The following is a 15,867-nucleotide window of genomic DNA, read 5'->3' as shown; positions in this document are numbered from 1 at the left end:
CTGACCTGGAACATCGGTCGCAACACCAAAAACACTTGTTTCGATATCTGATGACACAATCCAGCAGGCACTGAATTAAAAGAGAATGTACAAAAAATCAATATGCCGGGCTGTGTCAATAATAGCATGGATAATCAAAATGAACAAAAATTATATCCCAGGCTAAGTGAATGAATAACATAACTGTTGGGTAAGCATGTTAAACCAGAACATTAAGACTTTAGTCAAACCAGAACATTAGGACATTAGTCAAACAAAAGTACGCTATCACAACTTGGTCATAATACAATGTTTGTACCACTGGACTTCACACTAATTGCCCAAAAATTGTGCCATTCCGGGACAACAGCATAATATTACGAAACAAATAGTTACTACAACACAGAAGGCTTACTGTTGCACTGTCTACACTGATATACCATAATTTAAAAACATAACAGGTGGGCATTAAATACAATACACTTAATATCTTGGTACTAGGAAAAAATCACTAACATCACAACATGTAAACTGACCTGGAAATTAACACCCTTGATGCCACTACAGTCTACACTGGATACCTGTTCGATCCCATCAACACTATGCCTGATACATCTGAGTAGACTGACCTGCAAATTCACATCACTAGTATACAGTGATAATTGATAACTACAAAAACAACAATTGCAATAATACAATTCTTCTGTACGTCAACTGACCTGAAATCATGACACTCAATACTGAGACCTGTAAAAGAATAAGCAGGCACTGAAGTCAACCTTAAATTAAACACACATGCAAACTGACCTGGAACATTGGTCGCAACACCAAAGACATCTGTTTCGATATCTGACGAAACAATCCAGCAGGCACTGAATTAAAAAGAGAATGTGCAAAAAATCAATATGCCAGGCTGTACCAATAAAGGATGAATAATCAAAATGAACTAAAAATATATATCCCATATGCAGGTTAACTGAGTAACATAACTGTTGGGTAAGCATGTAAACCAGAACATTTGGTCATTAGTCAAACAAAAGTACGCTATCACAAACTAGTCACTGATAATTGATAACTACAAAAAGAACAATTGCAATAATACAATTCCTCTGAATGTCAACTGACCTGAAATTCATGACACCTGTATCTTTGTTCTTGCATGGTCTCAACTTACATATGTACCATGATCACATTCAACTGCTAGTGGATAAACCAGTATGACCAGATGGCCTGCAAAAACCAACAAGCAGGTGTTAAATACAATACACATACCTAAAACCTGGAATATGAAAAATATTATATAAGCATTATTCCACACTGATATAGTAATAGATTATAGGATGTTGTGGAACTTGCCTAAACGTGTAAACTTGAACATGAGGACAACTGCATAATCTGGACACTTGGAATTGTCCAATACCTGATGAACCGCAAGTAGGTACTAATGACATTCACTTCAACATTTTATTCCAGCTGGGTGAATCTCTTGTAACTGAGTAAAAAGGTGTTTATTTTCCACCTGCAACCAAAGTTCTACATTTCTGTGGTTGGGTGTACATAAACTGACCTGGAAAATCAGTATGCCATAGGGGTATGGAAATGGTTCCTTTCCTTCTGTTGTGACATTACTTACAGCTGACTGGTAAATGCTCATCGATGTCCCCATGGACCCCAACAATGAGTATACCAATAACTTCACAAGTTGGAATGAATTTCCTTTCAACATGTGGTGGAATGAATTTCCTTTCAACATCTGGTGGACAGGTCCAAAAACCCTATCGCACAAACACGGTGAATCAGTGTGTGGCGATGTGACACGTTGCACAAACTTCACTCCTCGTTTCGTTAGCATTCAAGACCGGCATATATCATAGAGTCCCTCAGTATTCTTGCCGGACTCTTACTTTTTCAAGCGTTGCTCAAGCGATGTAGTTTCTCACGAGGGGCTCGAGTTTCTCAGTAAAGTCGAGCCGATTAAAGTACGCCTCACCGGACCATCCAGTTACATTCTTAAACCATTCAATTTAAAACCACGTATCATGAGTGTCCGCTTAAGGTAATTAGGGACTTTCCAAGAGATTTCCCCTAAATAGATCACGTGTTAGTTGTCAATCTGGTGGATTCTGGTGGTATACATGGTTCAACAATGCGGTAAGTGTAGTATAAGCTGTCAATGAATAATTGTTTGTGCACTGCTAAACTAAGTTATTTTTGTGTGATAAGCATGCTTGAGGAAGGGTCTGGGGGACGAGACTAATGTTTTGACAGCAGTTGATGGACAGCAGTTGATGATGGCCAGGCAAAGAACTGCGAGAAGAACTACTATGATAGTATGATAGTAGGGAAAAATTCCCACCCCTATAGCTCTGCCTAGGGGCATTAACTAGCATTATCCACAGCTATTGTATTAAGTTGCTGATATGTACATTCAGGCCAAGAATAAAGGTGAAAGTGGTAGTAAGGCTCAATCCTATTATTCTGCTGAACAGGCAAGGGAGTCTGGGACTCAGGGGACATGTTCCCTCAGGAAAGTACAAGTACTACAACTTTTTTGTTTTAATTGCTTCATCAAGTATAAAAATTTCAGTCAAAAGGTGATGATCGAGCTCTGGTCTTATGCACTGGTTGGAGTGGTTGTATCGATACTGCACTGTGACATCCTTGAGGGGTTAGTGCTGGCATTGTCCATGGCAATACTATTCCATCTCCCCGAGTCTTGATGATTGAGTCCTCCATTCCTTTCTCTGCTGCTCCAATCCTGAAGTTGTGACCACAGTCAAAAGGTGACGATCGAGGCTCTGGTCTTGCATCTATACTGTACTGCAACACCCTTGAGGGGTTAGTACCGGCATTGTCCATCGCAATACTGTTCCATCTCCCATATACAAGTCTTGATGGTTGAGTCCTCTATTCCTTTCTCTGCTGCTCTAATCCTGAAGTTGTGACCAAAATATTAAAAAAAATGGTTATAACATGATAAATGATTATGATGATAACAATTACAAATGTATTTATAGCTGTGTAGCAACTGTGAACTAATTAGGCACTTGCAATTTTAATTAGGTGTCTGAAGCATTTAACATGCACAGATATGAGATATATTCATGACGTGCAGGCAGTAAAGATAAATTTACTCTAATAGAACAGTCATACTACACCGTAAATTCATACTTCTGAATTTACGGTGTTATGAAACAATCATTATTATGTATGGATTTTACTGACTCTCCAAGATAATATTCTGCATTAATGTTAATTGCTCATTTCCAAAAAAAATTACCTTTTAAACCAAAATTAATGTAGAGTCCATCACTGACAAAAATGAGTGATATCCACCCCAAAACACCTTCGCTGTAAAAAAGGCTTGCCAAGAAACTACAAGTACATGGAACCCAATGTAAAAAAACAAAAAGAAAAAACAGCTCAGCTGAAGTGAAAAGTAACTGGTAACTTAAAGAGCTGATATCTGAAGCGGCCAAGAATACAATTACTAAAGTTTAATACATGCAAGAACACCTTGGCTATAAAACAGGTGTATACATGAAAGTACGTAATTGGCAACTGAAATGGCTGATATCTGAAGCGGCCAAGAATGAATGGTCATATACAACTAATTCAAAAATTTAACACTGAACCTTTATAATTCAGCTGTGTTCTATATTCACTCTTGCTGCATTGTAAAGTAATTTCTTTTAACTCTAATTGGCTGGTAATTTGGCCACCTTTTTTTGCTCTATTATACTGACTATTAAAAAAGGCGGCCAAATTACCAGCCAATTAGAGTTAAAAGAAATTACTTTACGATGCAGCAAGAGTGAATATAGAACACAGCTGAATTATAAAGGTTCAGTGTTAAATTTTTGAATTAGTTGTATATGACCATTCATTCTTGGCCGCTTCAGATATCAGCCATTTCAGTTGCCAGTTACTTTCATGTATACACCTGTTTTATAGCCAAGGTGTTCTTGCATGGATTAAACTTTGGTAATTGTATTCTTGGTAGGGACCCGCCGATTATGCTCATAATTTTACCTATTATGCTATGCTGCACTGCTCAAAAATTTACCTATTATGCTTAAATATATGCTCAATACTTACCCATTATGCTCAAATTATGCCCAATTATTTATGCCTCAGTTCCCATGCTCTAGTAATAATTTCCAATTTATGGATAAATAATAAGTGGCTGAAGCACAAACTTACTTGTCAAAATGTATATCACAGAAAGATCGATATACTCTAATAGAACAGTCAGTTATATGATTGTTCTATTAGAGTTACTGACTGTTCTATTAGAGTATATCGATCTTTTTGTGATAGCTATTTTGATAAGCAAGAATTCATACTGTTACACAAATATTCTACCTATTATGCTAGCATTATGCTCAATGCTTTCAGACACCTATTATGCTCATAATTATGCCAGCATAATCGGCGGGTCCCTAATTCTTGGCCGCTTCAGATATCAGCTCTTTAAGTTACCAGTTACTTTTCACTTCAGCTAAGCTGATTTTTCTTTTTGTTTTTTACATTGGGTTCCAGGTACTTGTAGTTTCTTGGGCGCACCTTTTTTACAGTGAAGGTGTTTTTGGGGTGGATATGTAATACATAATATTGATTACAGAAATCTCCATGGTGGTTTCTTTGTAACTGTACACTCTACAATGTGACTTCTTCTAAGTGCTCTCTCTACAGGGTGAATTGTTTGTAGCTGAACGATCTACAAGGTAACTTCTTCTAGCTGATCTCTCTACAGGGTGATGTGTTTGTAGCTGAATTCTGTACAGGTGATTTGTTTGCAACTGAGCTCTTTACAAATGGTTTCTTTGTAGCTGAACTCTCTAAAAGGTAACTTTTTCTAACTGATCTTTCTACAGGGCAATTTGTTTCTAGCAGAATTTTGTACAGGGTGATTTCTTTGCAACTGAACTCTCTACATGGTGGTTTCTTTGTAGCTGAACTCTCAACAAGGTAATCTCTTCTAGCTGATCTCTCTACAGGGAGATTTGTTTGTAGCTGAACTATCTACAAGGTAACTTCTTATAGCTGATCTCTCTACAGGGTGATTTGTTCGTAGCTGAATTCTGTACAGGTGATTTGTTTGCAGCTGAGCTCATTTACAAATTGTTTGTAGCTGAACTCTCTCCAAGGTAACTTCTTCTAACTGATCTTTCTACAGGGTGATTTGTTTGTAGCTGAACTATCTACAAGGTAATTTCTTCTAGCTGACCTCTCTACAGGGTGATTTGTTTGTAGCTGAATTCTGTACAGGTGATTTGTTTGCAGCTGAGCTCTTTACAGAATGGTTTCTTTGTAGCTGAGTTCTCTGCAGGGTGACTTGTTTCTAGCTTAACTCTCTACAGGTGATTTGTTTGCAGCTGAACTCTCTACATGGTGGTTTCTTTGTAACTGAACTCCCTGCAACGTGACTTCTTCTAGCTGATCTCTCTACAGGGAGATTTGTTTGTAGCTTAACTCTCTACAGGTGATTTGTTTGCAGCTGAACTCTCTACAGGGTGATTTGTTTGTAGCTGAATTCTGTACAGGTGATTTGTTTGCAGCTAAGCTCTTTACAGAATGATTTCTTTGTAGCTGAGTTCTCTGCAGGGTGTTTGTTTGCAGCTGAATTCTCTACTTCAATGGCGGATCCAGGATGGGGCATTTGGGGCAAATGCCCCCCCAGTGACCTTGTGGAGGAGCCATAGCTACTTCTCATACTATTACAACTTTATCTCAGCCCAAGATCAGCTTATATAACTCATGAAAATATGCACATTTATTAGCATTTATTACAAATTCACCTGAAACCAAAGCGAACCAAACTCAACTTCACAAAGGCCAAAATGGTAAATCAACAGTGAGATACTACTAAGAGGTGTATTATTTGCTGCACAAAAATGCAGCAACTAACAATAGAATCTGACTCTCCCTAACCACCTACAACTTGGCCTGTTTGTGCCCCTCCCCTTTCCAGGTCCTGGATCCGCCCCTGTACATGGTGGTTTCTTTATAGCTGAACTCTCTACAAGGTGACTTCTTCTAGCTGATCTCTCTATAGGGTGATTTGTTTGTAGCTGAACTCTCTACAGGTGATTTGTTTGTAGCTGAACTCTCTACAAGGTGATATTTCTAGGTGATCTCTCTACAGGATTCCTTGTTTCTAACTGAACTCTCAACAGGTTGAACTGTTCATAGCTGAACTTTCTACTGGGTGATTTGTTTGCAGCTGAACTCTCTACATGGTAGTTTCTTTGTAGCTGAACTCTCTACAAGGTAACTTCTTCTAGCTGCATTGATCTCTCTACAGGATGACTTGTTTGTAGCTGAACTCTCTACAAGGTGATATTTCTAGGTGATCTCTCTACAGGATTCCTTGTTTCTAACTGAACTCTCAACAGGTTGATCTGTTCATAGCTGAACTTTCTACTGGGTGATTTGTTTGCAGCTGAACTCTCTACATGGTAGTTTCTTTGTAGCTGAACTCTCTACAATGTGACTTCTTCTAGCTGAACTCTCTACAAGGTGACTTTTTCTAGCTGATCTCTCTACAGGTGATTTGTTTGTAGCTGAACTTTCTACGTCGTGGTTTCGTTGTAGCTGAACTCTCTACAAGATAACTTCTTCTAGCTGATCTTTTTACACTGCATTATTTGATTGTAGCTGAGTTCTCTACAGGGTGATTTGTTTGCAGCTGAACTCTCTACATGGGAGTTTCATTGTAGCTGAACTCTCTACAATGTGACTTCTTCTACCTGATCTTTCTACAGGGTGACTTGTTTCTAGCTGAACTCTCTACAGGTGATTTGTTTGCAGCTGAACTCCCTACATGGTGGTTTCTTTGTAGCTGAACTCTCTACAAGGTAACTTCTTCTAGCTGATCTTTCTACAGAATGATCGATTTCTTTTGCATCTGAACTCTTTACATGGTGGTAGCTTTGTAGCTGAACTCTCTAAAAGGTGACTTCTTTTAGCTGAACTCTCTATAGGGTGATCTTTTTGTAGCTGAACTCTCTAAAAGGTGACTTCTTCTAGCTGAACTCTCTACAGGATGATTTGCTTGCAGCTGAACTCTCTAGATGATGATTTCTTTGTAGCTGAACTCTCTACAGGGTGATTTGTTTGTAGCTGAAATCCCTACAAGGTAACTTCTTCTAGCTGATCTTTCTACAGGGCGATTTATTTGTAGCTGAGTTCTCTACAGGGTGATTTGTTTGCAGCTTAACTCTCTACGTGGTAGTGTCTTTGTAGCTGAACTCTCTACAATGTGACTTCTTCTAGCTGAACTCTCTACATGGTGACTTGTTTTTAGCTGATCTCTCTACAGGGTGACTTGTTTCTAGCTGAACTCTCTACAGGTGATTTGTTTGCAGCTGAACTCTCTACATGGTGGTTTCTTTGTAGCTGAACTCTCTACAAGGTAACTTCTTCTAGCTGATCTTTCTACACAGTGATTTGTTTGTAGCTGAATTCTGTACAGGGTGATTTATTTGCAGCTGAACTCTCTACAAGGTGAATTCTTCTAGCTGAACTCTCTACAGAGTGATTGATTTTTTTGCAGCTGAACTCTCTACATGGTGGTTTCTTTGTAACTGAACTCTCTACAGGATGATTTGTTTGTAGCTGAACTCTCTACAGGGTGATCTGTTCGTAGCTGAACTCCCTATAAGGTAACTTCTTCTAGCTAATCTTTCTACAGGGTGATTTGTTTGTAGCTGAGTTCTCTACAGGGTGATTTGTTTGCAGCTGAAATCTCTACATGGTAGTTTCTTTGTAGCTGAACTCTCTACAATGTGACTTCTTCTAGCTGAACTCTCTACAATGTGACTTTTTTCTAGCTGATCTCTCTACAGGGTGACTTGTTTCTAGCTTAACTCTCTACAGGTGATTTGTTTGCAGCTGAACTCTCTACATGGTGGTTTCTTTGTAACTGAACTCTCTACAAGGTAATTTCTTCTAGCTGATCTCTCTATAGGACGATTTGTTTGTAGCTGAACTCTCTACATGATGGTTTCTTTGTAGCTGAACTCTCTACAAGGTGATTTCTTCTATAGCTGATCTTTCTACAGGGTGATTTGTTTGTAGCTGAACTCTCTACATGATGGTTTCTTTGTAGCTGAACTCTCTACAAGGTAACTTCTTCTAGCTGATCTCTCTACAGGACAATTTGTTTGTAGCTGAACTCTCTACATGATTGTTTCTTTGAAGCTGAACTCTCTACAAGGTGATTTCTTCTAGCTGATCTTTCTACAGGGTGATTTGTTTGTAGCAGAACTCTCTACAAGGAAACTTCTTCTAGCCGATCTCTCTACAGGGAGATTTGTTTGTAGCTGAACTCTCTACACGTGATTTGTTTGCGGCTGAATTCTCTACATGATGGTTTCTTTGTAGCTGAACTCTCTACAAGGTGATTTCTTCTATAGCTGATCTTTCTACAGGGTGATTTGTTTGTGGCTGATCTCTCTACAGGGTGACTTGTTTGTAGCTGATCTCTATACAGGTTACTTGTTTCTAACTGATCTCTTGAATTCTTTTCTGGGGACTGCTCTATTAGGATGACTGCTCTATTAGAGTATCTCGATCTCGAACTTGCTACACCAAGTTGGATTTCGTGTTATAACTCCGTGGCTTTAAGTCTGATTCTTCTACACCATTGAAGAGCCTTTCTAAGATGATAACTCATCTGTACAGCGATTTTCAAAGGATTACCCCACGCGGTTTACCTGGTAGGAGTGGCAAGCAGTCGTTTTTTATGAGCTAATCTCGATTGCGTAATTATTACACACTGTTGGTTGTTTCGTTGTATCTTCCTGGTTTTTAGCTCGATTTCTTTCAAACCACAAAAGGTTTGAGGTTCAATAGTTAACCTATTCACCCACCGATTTTCAGCTTCTTCCCATACGCGGTTTACCCTGTAGGCGTAACAACATATTGGTGTTATTTTTCGTGAACAATCGCCCATAACTCTTTGCCTGTTTATCGTATTCCAGCCAAAGTTGGTACAGAGATGCGCCTTTCAATGGCGGATACAGGATGGGGCATTTGGGGCAAATGTCCCCCCCTCCCTCTTCAAGAAATTGCATACAAGATCGAGATACTCTAATAGAGCAGTCAATTACTCTAATAAAGCAGTCACAATGTTCATGAGGCAGTGTAGCTTACCTATGAAGCTATAAATAGGATTTTATTTTACATAACAGACGTGATATAGTTGGTAAGGATAACTAGCTATTATTGTCGTGACCTTTTTTTTTTTGGTCATCAACTGGTTTTCAGCAAGTTTTTTTGGTCTTCAACTGTTTTTCAGAAAGGTGCCCCCCCTCTTTCCAAACTCTGGATCCGCCCCTGCCTTTATACCCCACTTCTGTGTGCCAAATTTCAAGGCGTTCGGATATAGCGTTCGCGTTTTATAGCAGTTTTTGTAAGTGTGCGAAAAGAGGAAGAAAAATAAGAAGAAAAAAAAAACCAAGAAACTAAACCAATTTTTGAAGTCGCATATCTCGGGGACGCTTGAAGCGATTTCGCTCAAATTTGGAATGGGGTGTAATGAAGGTGGAGGGAGTGTCCACAGCAAAAATCGTCTTGTTTCATCATGGCAGCACAGAGCTACGGAGGTGCGAAAATTGCGTTTTCTTTCTTCCTGTCAATATACTCACGGGTGTTACGCGCCGGCTTCTTGGGCCGCACGACACACTACCGTGTGTCTTGATATTTTTATATAGTTCAAGTGCGAACATGGAAAGGTATTTTTGACTATGAGCACTTATGATGCAAACAGAAGTGCACCTAGATTTAAGACCTTAAAAAAATTGGAATCATTAATTGCATCATGGAAACCAGAGGAAGTTTCAACGCACACACAAGCCACAGTAATGCTGTCACAGATGCCATCTCCACTATCCACTTCTCCATCAGTTACAACTCCAGTGTCTTCTGTTGAAATGTCCAGCCTGCAATCTACTACCCCATTGATGCCGACATCTCATCCAACACGACGAAGGCCGCTTTCGGAGACACCCCAGCTATACTGCCATCATCTCCAAAAAGACTGAAATTTATTGAGGAGGGCATTGATGGAAGAATCGAAAAAGGCAAGAAAGGCATGTTTGCATGCAAGGTCTGTGTGAACGCATAACCTATTACACTTTAGGGATTATGCAGCTACCAATAGATAACATTGGTAAGCCACCCAAGGACTGCAGGCTTCTAAGGGAAGTAGATAAATCTTTTGTTTCAAGATTAAAAGAAAATATGCTAAAGCATCCCTCTGCACCTGGAGCTTCCACGGTGGCAGTGCTGTGCAATGATATGAACAGCATCGAGCAATTTGAAATCAAACACAGGAATGTTTACAGGTGAACAATCGTAATAGATTTCATCATCTTCTTCTACAGCTATGAAGTTTTGGGTGGACTGCACACCCTAGTTGCTCAAAAACAGCTGGCCACTAATTACCCTGAAAATCCATTTTATAAGACATGTTTAGCAGAGGTCTACATAGGGTTAAATGATGAGGAAGCTCTTAGGTTGTCCCAACAGCATAATGAAACATCGCATTTTACTCAAGATGTGACGCACAGAGATTTGGTATGTCTGCATGTGCATAATCTACTAGACTGCACTATATTATGTTATCAATCAAATATTGCATTCTATGTTTTCTATAATAGGTTGAATCCTGTAGGGCAAGACTTTTCAAGATGGCATCAAGAAACTTTGAGACTGATGAAACACCAAAGTCTACAGTTGCCTGGAAGGAATCATGCAAAATGGCAATAATTCCTAAGGTACATTCAAAGTACATGTAATAGCTAGTACTTAAAATACACTCCATGGCTAGTATTGAGTTTAACAGTGCTTTAGATAGATATACAACACTACACTTCATGGTCTACAAGCTCAGTCGCAATAATTTATGAGTGCCTGTCTCTATGTTGATCATACCAAAAAAGATGGGCATTCTTTAGAAACGATGCATGGGGGAATGTTTAAAATACTGTATTTGACCAGTTAATAGCTGCGGCTCAGGATAGTAGACGCATCTGAGTGGTACCACAATCGATTATAAAAATAAGGGCTGAAACATTGTTTTTGAGTGTTGAGTGGTGGTGGATTTCGAATAGTAACCGCATCGATTTTGACAGATAAGCTAATAGTACCACAGCTATTAACCAGTCAAATACAGTAGTTAATTCTTGTATTTATTGGTTTCTATTGTTACAATAGGATACTTCCACTACACAGAGATGCCATATTTGCACAGGCATTGATGTCCAGGAGGGTGTGGAACCTGGCTACTACTGTTATGGACTTGTTTAAGAGAGGTAATATTCAACTTAGTGAGAAAGGGAGCAAGCCAAAACCTGGTCCAAGAGGTTAGGAGCCTGATTTTAAGCAACAATACTTTGCTCCAATAAGAACACTCAAGGAAGATGATCAGTGTTTTTTGTTGCAGAAAGTTATCGATGGAAAACTTCCAGTTTTAGGCATGAAAGAATCTGCCAGACAGATGAAGCAAATGGAAGTGCTGAAATCCACCTTTGTAAACTTAGTGAACATTGATTCCTGGGAGGAGGCAGAAGCACAGCTGCCTTTGTTTACGAATGAAGGTGTGCTGGAGCAATTTTCCAAATTAGATTTTAGTTGGGGTACGCCTCAGACCTTTGCAGATTTTTGTACCAGAGCAAAAAGTTCTCTTGATCCTACAATTGATGAAAGAATTTCTACTGACCATGAGGATATAGTTATCTAATCCAAAACAGCCAAGCTGTAAAAAAACAGTGCGGCCCTCAAAAAGGCTATGGTGAAAAAAGATGTGAAATCCAAGGTGGTGGCCAAGAAATGGCTGTGATGGTAGGTTAATGGTAAAAAATTTAATAATGACAATTCAGGTGAATTTTTGTGCCGCTTGGTCTTGGCAAAAAATTCACCTAAATTGCCATTATTAAAACTTTTACCATTAACCTACCATCACAGCCATTTCTTGGCCGCCACCTTGGATTTCATATCTTTTTTCACCATAGCCTCTTTGAGGGCCGCACTGTTTTTTTACAGCTTGGCTGTTTTGGATTAGATTTCATTTCTTTTTGTATTTGTATACCACCGGCCGGCTTTGGGACTTTTTTAACCTGTCTTTTTTTTCTTTACCATAGGAAGAAGAAAAGACGAAGCAGACGTACTTTTAAATATTTCTGATTTTATCAGTAAATGTACAAATTATATATAATACATATATTTATTACAGAACTCTCCATGGTGGTTTCTTTGTAACTGAACACTCTACAAGGTGACTTCTTCTTGATGCCCTCTCTACAGGGTGAATTGTTAGTAGCTGAATAATCTACAAGGTAACTTCTTCTAGCTGATCTCCCTACAGGGTGATTTGTTTGTAGCTGAACTATCTACAAGGTAACTTCTTCTAGCTGATCTCTCTACAGGGTGGTTTGTTTGTAGCTGAATTCTGTGCAGGTGATTTGTTTGCAGCTGAGTTCTTTACAGAATGGTTTCTTTGTAGCTGAACTCTCTACAAGGTAACTTCTTCTAACTAATCTTTCTACAGGGCAATTTGTTTGTGGCTGAATTTTCTACAGGGTGATTTCTTTGAAGCTGAACTCTCTACAAGGTAACTTCTTCTAGCTGATCTTTCTACAGGGAGATTTGTTTGTAGCTGAACTCTCTACATTATGGTTCTTTGTAGCTGAACTCTCTACAAGGTGACTTCTTTTAGCTGATCTTTCTACAGGGAGATTTGTTTGCAGCTTAACTCTCAACATGATGGTTTCTTTGTAACTGAACTCTCTACAAGGTGACTTCTTCTAGCTGATCTTTCTACAGGGTGATTAGTTTGTAGCTGAACTCTCTACAAGGAAACTTTTTCTAACTAATCTCTCTACAGGGAGATTTGTTTGTAACTGAACTCTCTACAGGTGATTTGTTTGCAGCTGAACTGTCTACAGAGGTATGTTCCTGAACCATTGTTGGTAGGTTTCAAAAAGTAGGTTTACTAAAACCTGCCAAAGATGGCTTGTGAACATATCTGGAGCGAGGCTCTACATGATGGTTTCTTTATAGCTGAACTCTGTACAAGGTAATTTATTTTAGCTGATGTCTCTACAAGGTCACTAGTTTGTAGCTGAACTCTCTACATGATGGTTTCTTTGTAACTGAATACTCTCTACAAGGTGACTCCTTCTAGCTGATCTTTCTATAGGGTGATTCGTTTGTAGCTGAACTCTCTACAAGGAAACTTCTTCTAACTGATCTCTCTACAGGGAGATTTGTTTGTAGCTGAACTCTCTACAGGTGATTTGTTTGCACTACATGATGGTTTCTTTGTAGCTGAACTCTCTACAAGATAACTTCTTCTAGCTGAACTCTCTACAGGTGATTTGTTTGCAGCTGAACTCTCTACATGGTGGTTTCTTTGTAGCTGAACTCTCTACAACGTAATTTCTTTTAGCTGATGTCTCTACAAGGTCACTAGTTTGTAACTAAATTCTCTACATGATGGTTTCTTTGTAACTGAACTCTCTATAGTACAAGGTGACTCCTTCTAGCTGATCTTTCTACAGGGTGATTTGTTTGTAGCTGAACTCTCTACTAGGAAACTTCTTCTAACTGATCTCTCTACAGGGAGATTTGTTTGTAGCTGAACTCTCTACAGGTGATTTGTTTGCAGCTGAACTCTCTACATGATGGTTTCTTTGTAGCTGAACTCTCTACAAGGTAACTTCTTCTAGTTGATCTTTCTACAGGGTGATTTGTTTGTAGCTGAACTCTCTACAAGGAAACTTCTAGCTGATCTCTCTACAGGGAGATTTGTTTGTAGCTGAACTCTTTACAGGTAATTTGTTTGCAGCTGAACTCTCTACAGAGGTATGTTCCTGAACCATTGTTGGTAGGTTTCAAAAAGTAGGTTTACTAAAACCTGCCAAAGATGGCTTGTGAACATACCTGGAGCGAGGCTCTACATGATGGTTTCTTTGTAGCTGAGCTCTGTACAAGGTAATTTATTTTAGCTGATGTCTCTACAAGGTCACTAGTTTGTAGCTGAACTCTCTATATGGTGGTTTCTTTGTAACTGAACTCTCTACAAGTTGACTTCTTCTAGCTGATCGTTCTACAGGGTGATTTGTTTGTAGCTGAACTCTCTACAAGGAAACTTCTTCTAACTAATCTCTCTACAGGGAGATTTGTTTGTAGCTGAACTCTCTACAGGTGATTTGTTTGCAGCTGAACTCTCTACATGGTGGTTTCTTTGTAGCTGAACTCTCTACAAGGTAGTTTCTTTTAGCTGATGTCTCTACAAGGTCACTAGTTTGTAACTGAATTCTCTACATGATGGCTTCTTTGTAACTGAACTCTCTACAAGGTGACTACTTCTAGCTGATCTTTCTACAGGGTGATTTGTTTGTAGCTGAACTCTCTACAAGGAAACTTCGTCTAGCTGATCTCTCTACAGGGAGATTTGCTTGTAGCTGAACTCTCTACCTGTGATTTGTTTGCAGCTGAACTCTCTACATGATAGTTTCTCTGTAGCTGAACTCTCTATAAAGTAACTTCTTTTAGCTGATGTCTCTACAAGGTCACTAGTTTGTAGCTGAACTTTCTACATGATGGTTTCTTTGTAACTGAACTCTGTGCAAGGTGACTTCTTCTAGCTGATCTCTCTACAGGGTGATTTGGTTGTAGCTGAACTCTCTACAAGGAAACTTCTTCTGACTGATCTCTCTACAGGGAGATTTGTTTGTAGCTGAACTCTCTACAGGTGATTTGTTTGCAGCTAAACTCTCTACATGATGGTTTCTTTGTAGCTGAACTCTCTACAAGGTAACTTCTTCTATTGATCTCTCTAGGGGGCGATTTGTTTGTAGTTGAACTCTCTACATGGTAGTTTCTTTGTAGTTGAACTCTACAAGGTGATTTCTTCTAGCTGAACTATCCCTTTCCATAGTTGCATGAACTCCCTATAAGGCAACTTTTTCTAGCTGATCTCTCTACAGGGTGAATTGTTTGTAGCTGATCTCTCTACAGGGTGGCTTGTTTCTAGCTGATCTCTATACAGGTTGCTTGTTTCTAGCTGATCTCTTGAATTCTCTTCAGGGTGACTGCTCTATTAGGATGACTGCTCTATTAGAGTATCTCGATCTCGCACTTGCTGCACCAAGTTGGATTTCGTGTTATAACTCCGTGGCTTTAAGTCTGATTCTTCTACACCAATGAAGAGCCTTTCTAAGATGATTACTCCATCTATACAGCGATTTTCAAAGCATTCCCCTTAGCGGTTTATCTGGTAGGCGTGGCAAGTATTCGTTTTTTATTAGCTAATCTCGATTGCGTAATTGTTACACACTGTTGGTTTTTTCGTTGTATCTTCCTAGTTTTTAGCTCGATTTCTTTCAAACCACAAAAGGTTTGAGGTTCAATAGTTAACCTAATTACCCACCGATTTTCAGCTTCTTCCCATACGCGGTTTACCCTGTAGGCGTGACAACATATTGGTGTTATTTTTCGTGAATAATCGATCATAACTCTTTGCCTGTTTATCGTATTCCAGGTAAAGTTGGTACAGTGATGCGCCTTTATAGCCCCCTTCTGTGTGCCAAATTTTAAGGCAACCCTCAAGTTGAACTCCATCTTCTCCGAAGTTGTCTGGGTGCTTGTAAACTTAATCATCTCTTGCGTACTATTTCCCCAAATTGTGTTATTTCTCAACTTGAACGTTTTGATTATAATCTTCGATCTGCTTTAGGTCGTATTTGCAAATCTTCTATTTCTGACTTATCTTGGCTGCAGGCCACTCTACCGTGTTCTATGGGAGGATTGGGTTTGCGTGAAGCTACCAGTACCTCTTCAGCAACCTTTTTAGGCTCTTGTTTCAGCTCCCAAGAA

The 15,867-nt window shown here is 39.2% G+C and overlaps 1 protein-coding gene across 15 annotated transcripts in view; it reads right to left on the bottom strand.

The window, feature by feature from the left end:
• LOC136258579 (uncharacterized) overlaps positions 1 to 15,867 on the bottom strand; it is a 181,643-nt gene that overhangs the window by 211 nt on the left and 165,565 nt on the right. For 2 of the 15 annotated variants that reach the window (XM_066051921.1, XM_066051922.1), the window contains 5 exons: positions 1,105 to 1,209; positions 787 to 851; positions 699 to 726; positions 516 to 648; positions 6 to 70 (listed from right to left, as the gene is read on the bottom strand). In XM_066051921.1, coding sequence (XP_065907993.1) covers positions 6 to 70; positions 516 to 648; positions 699 to 726; positions 787 to 851; positions 1,105 to 1,115 — 302 coding nt within the window. In that variant the 5' untranslated portion in view covers positions 1,116 to 1,209. Of the gene's footprint in view, positions 1 to 5; positions 71 to 515; positions 649 to 698; positions 727 to 786; positions 1,055 to 1,104; positions 1,210 to 1,335; positions 1,499 to 1,546; positions 2,955 to 15,867 lie in introns of those variants that run through there. The other 13 variants (XM_066051917.1, XM_066051916.1, XR_010702851.1 and 10 more) reach the window with 12 other exon arrangements.

Source organism: Dysidea avara, chromosome 6 (genome assembly GCF_963678975.1).
Source record: "Dysidea avara chromosome 6, odDysAvar1.4, whole genome shotgun sequence".
NCBI lineage: Eukaryota > Metazoa > Porifera > Demospongiae > Dictyoceratida > Dysideidae > Dysidea > Dysidea avara.
The sequence above is the reverse complement of the archived record's forward strand: the minus strand, read 5'-3'. Positions and strand labels throughout refer to the sequence as shown.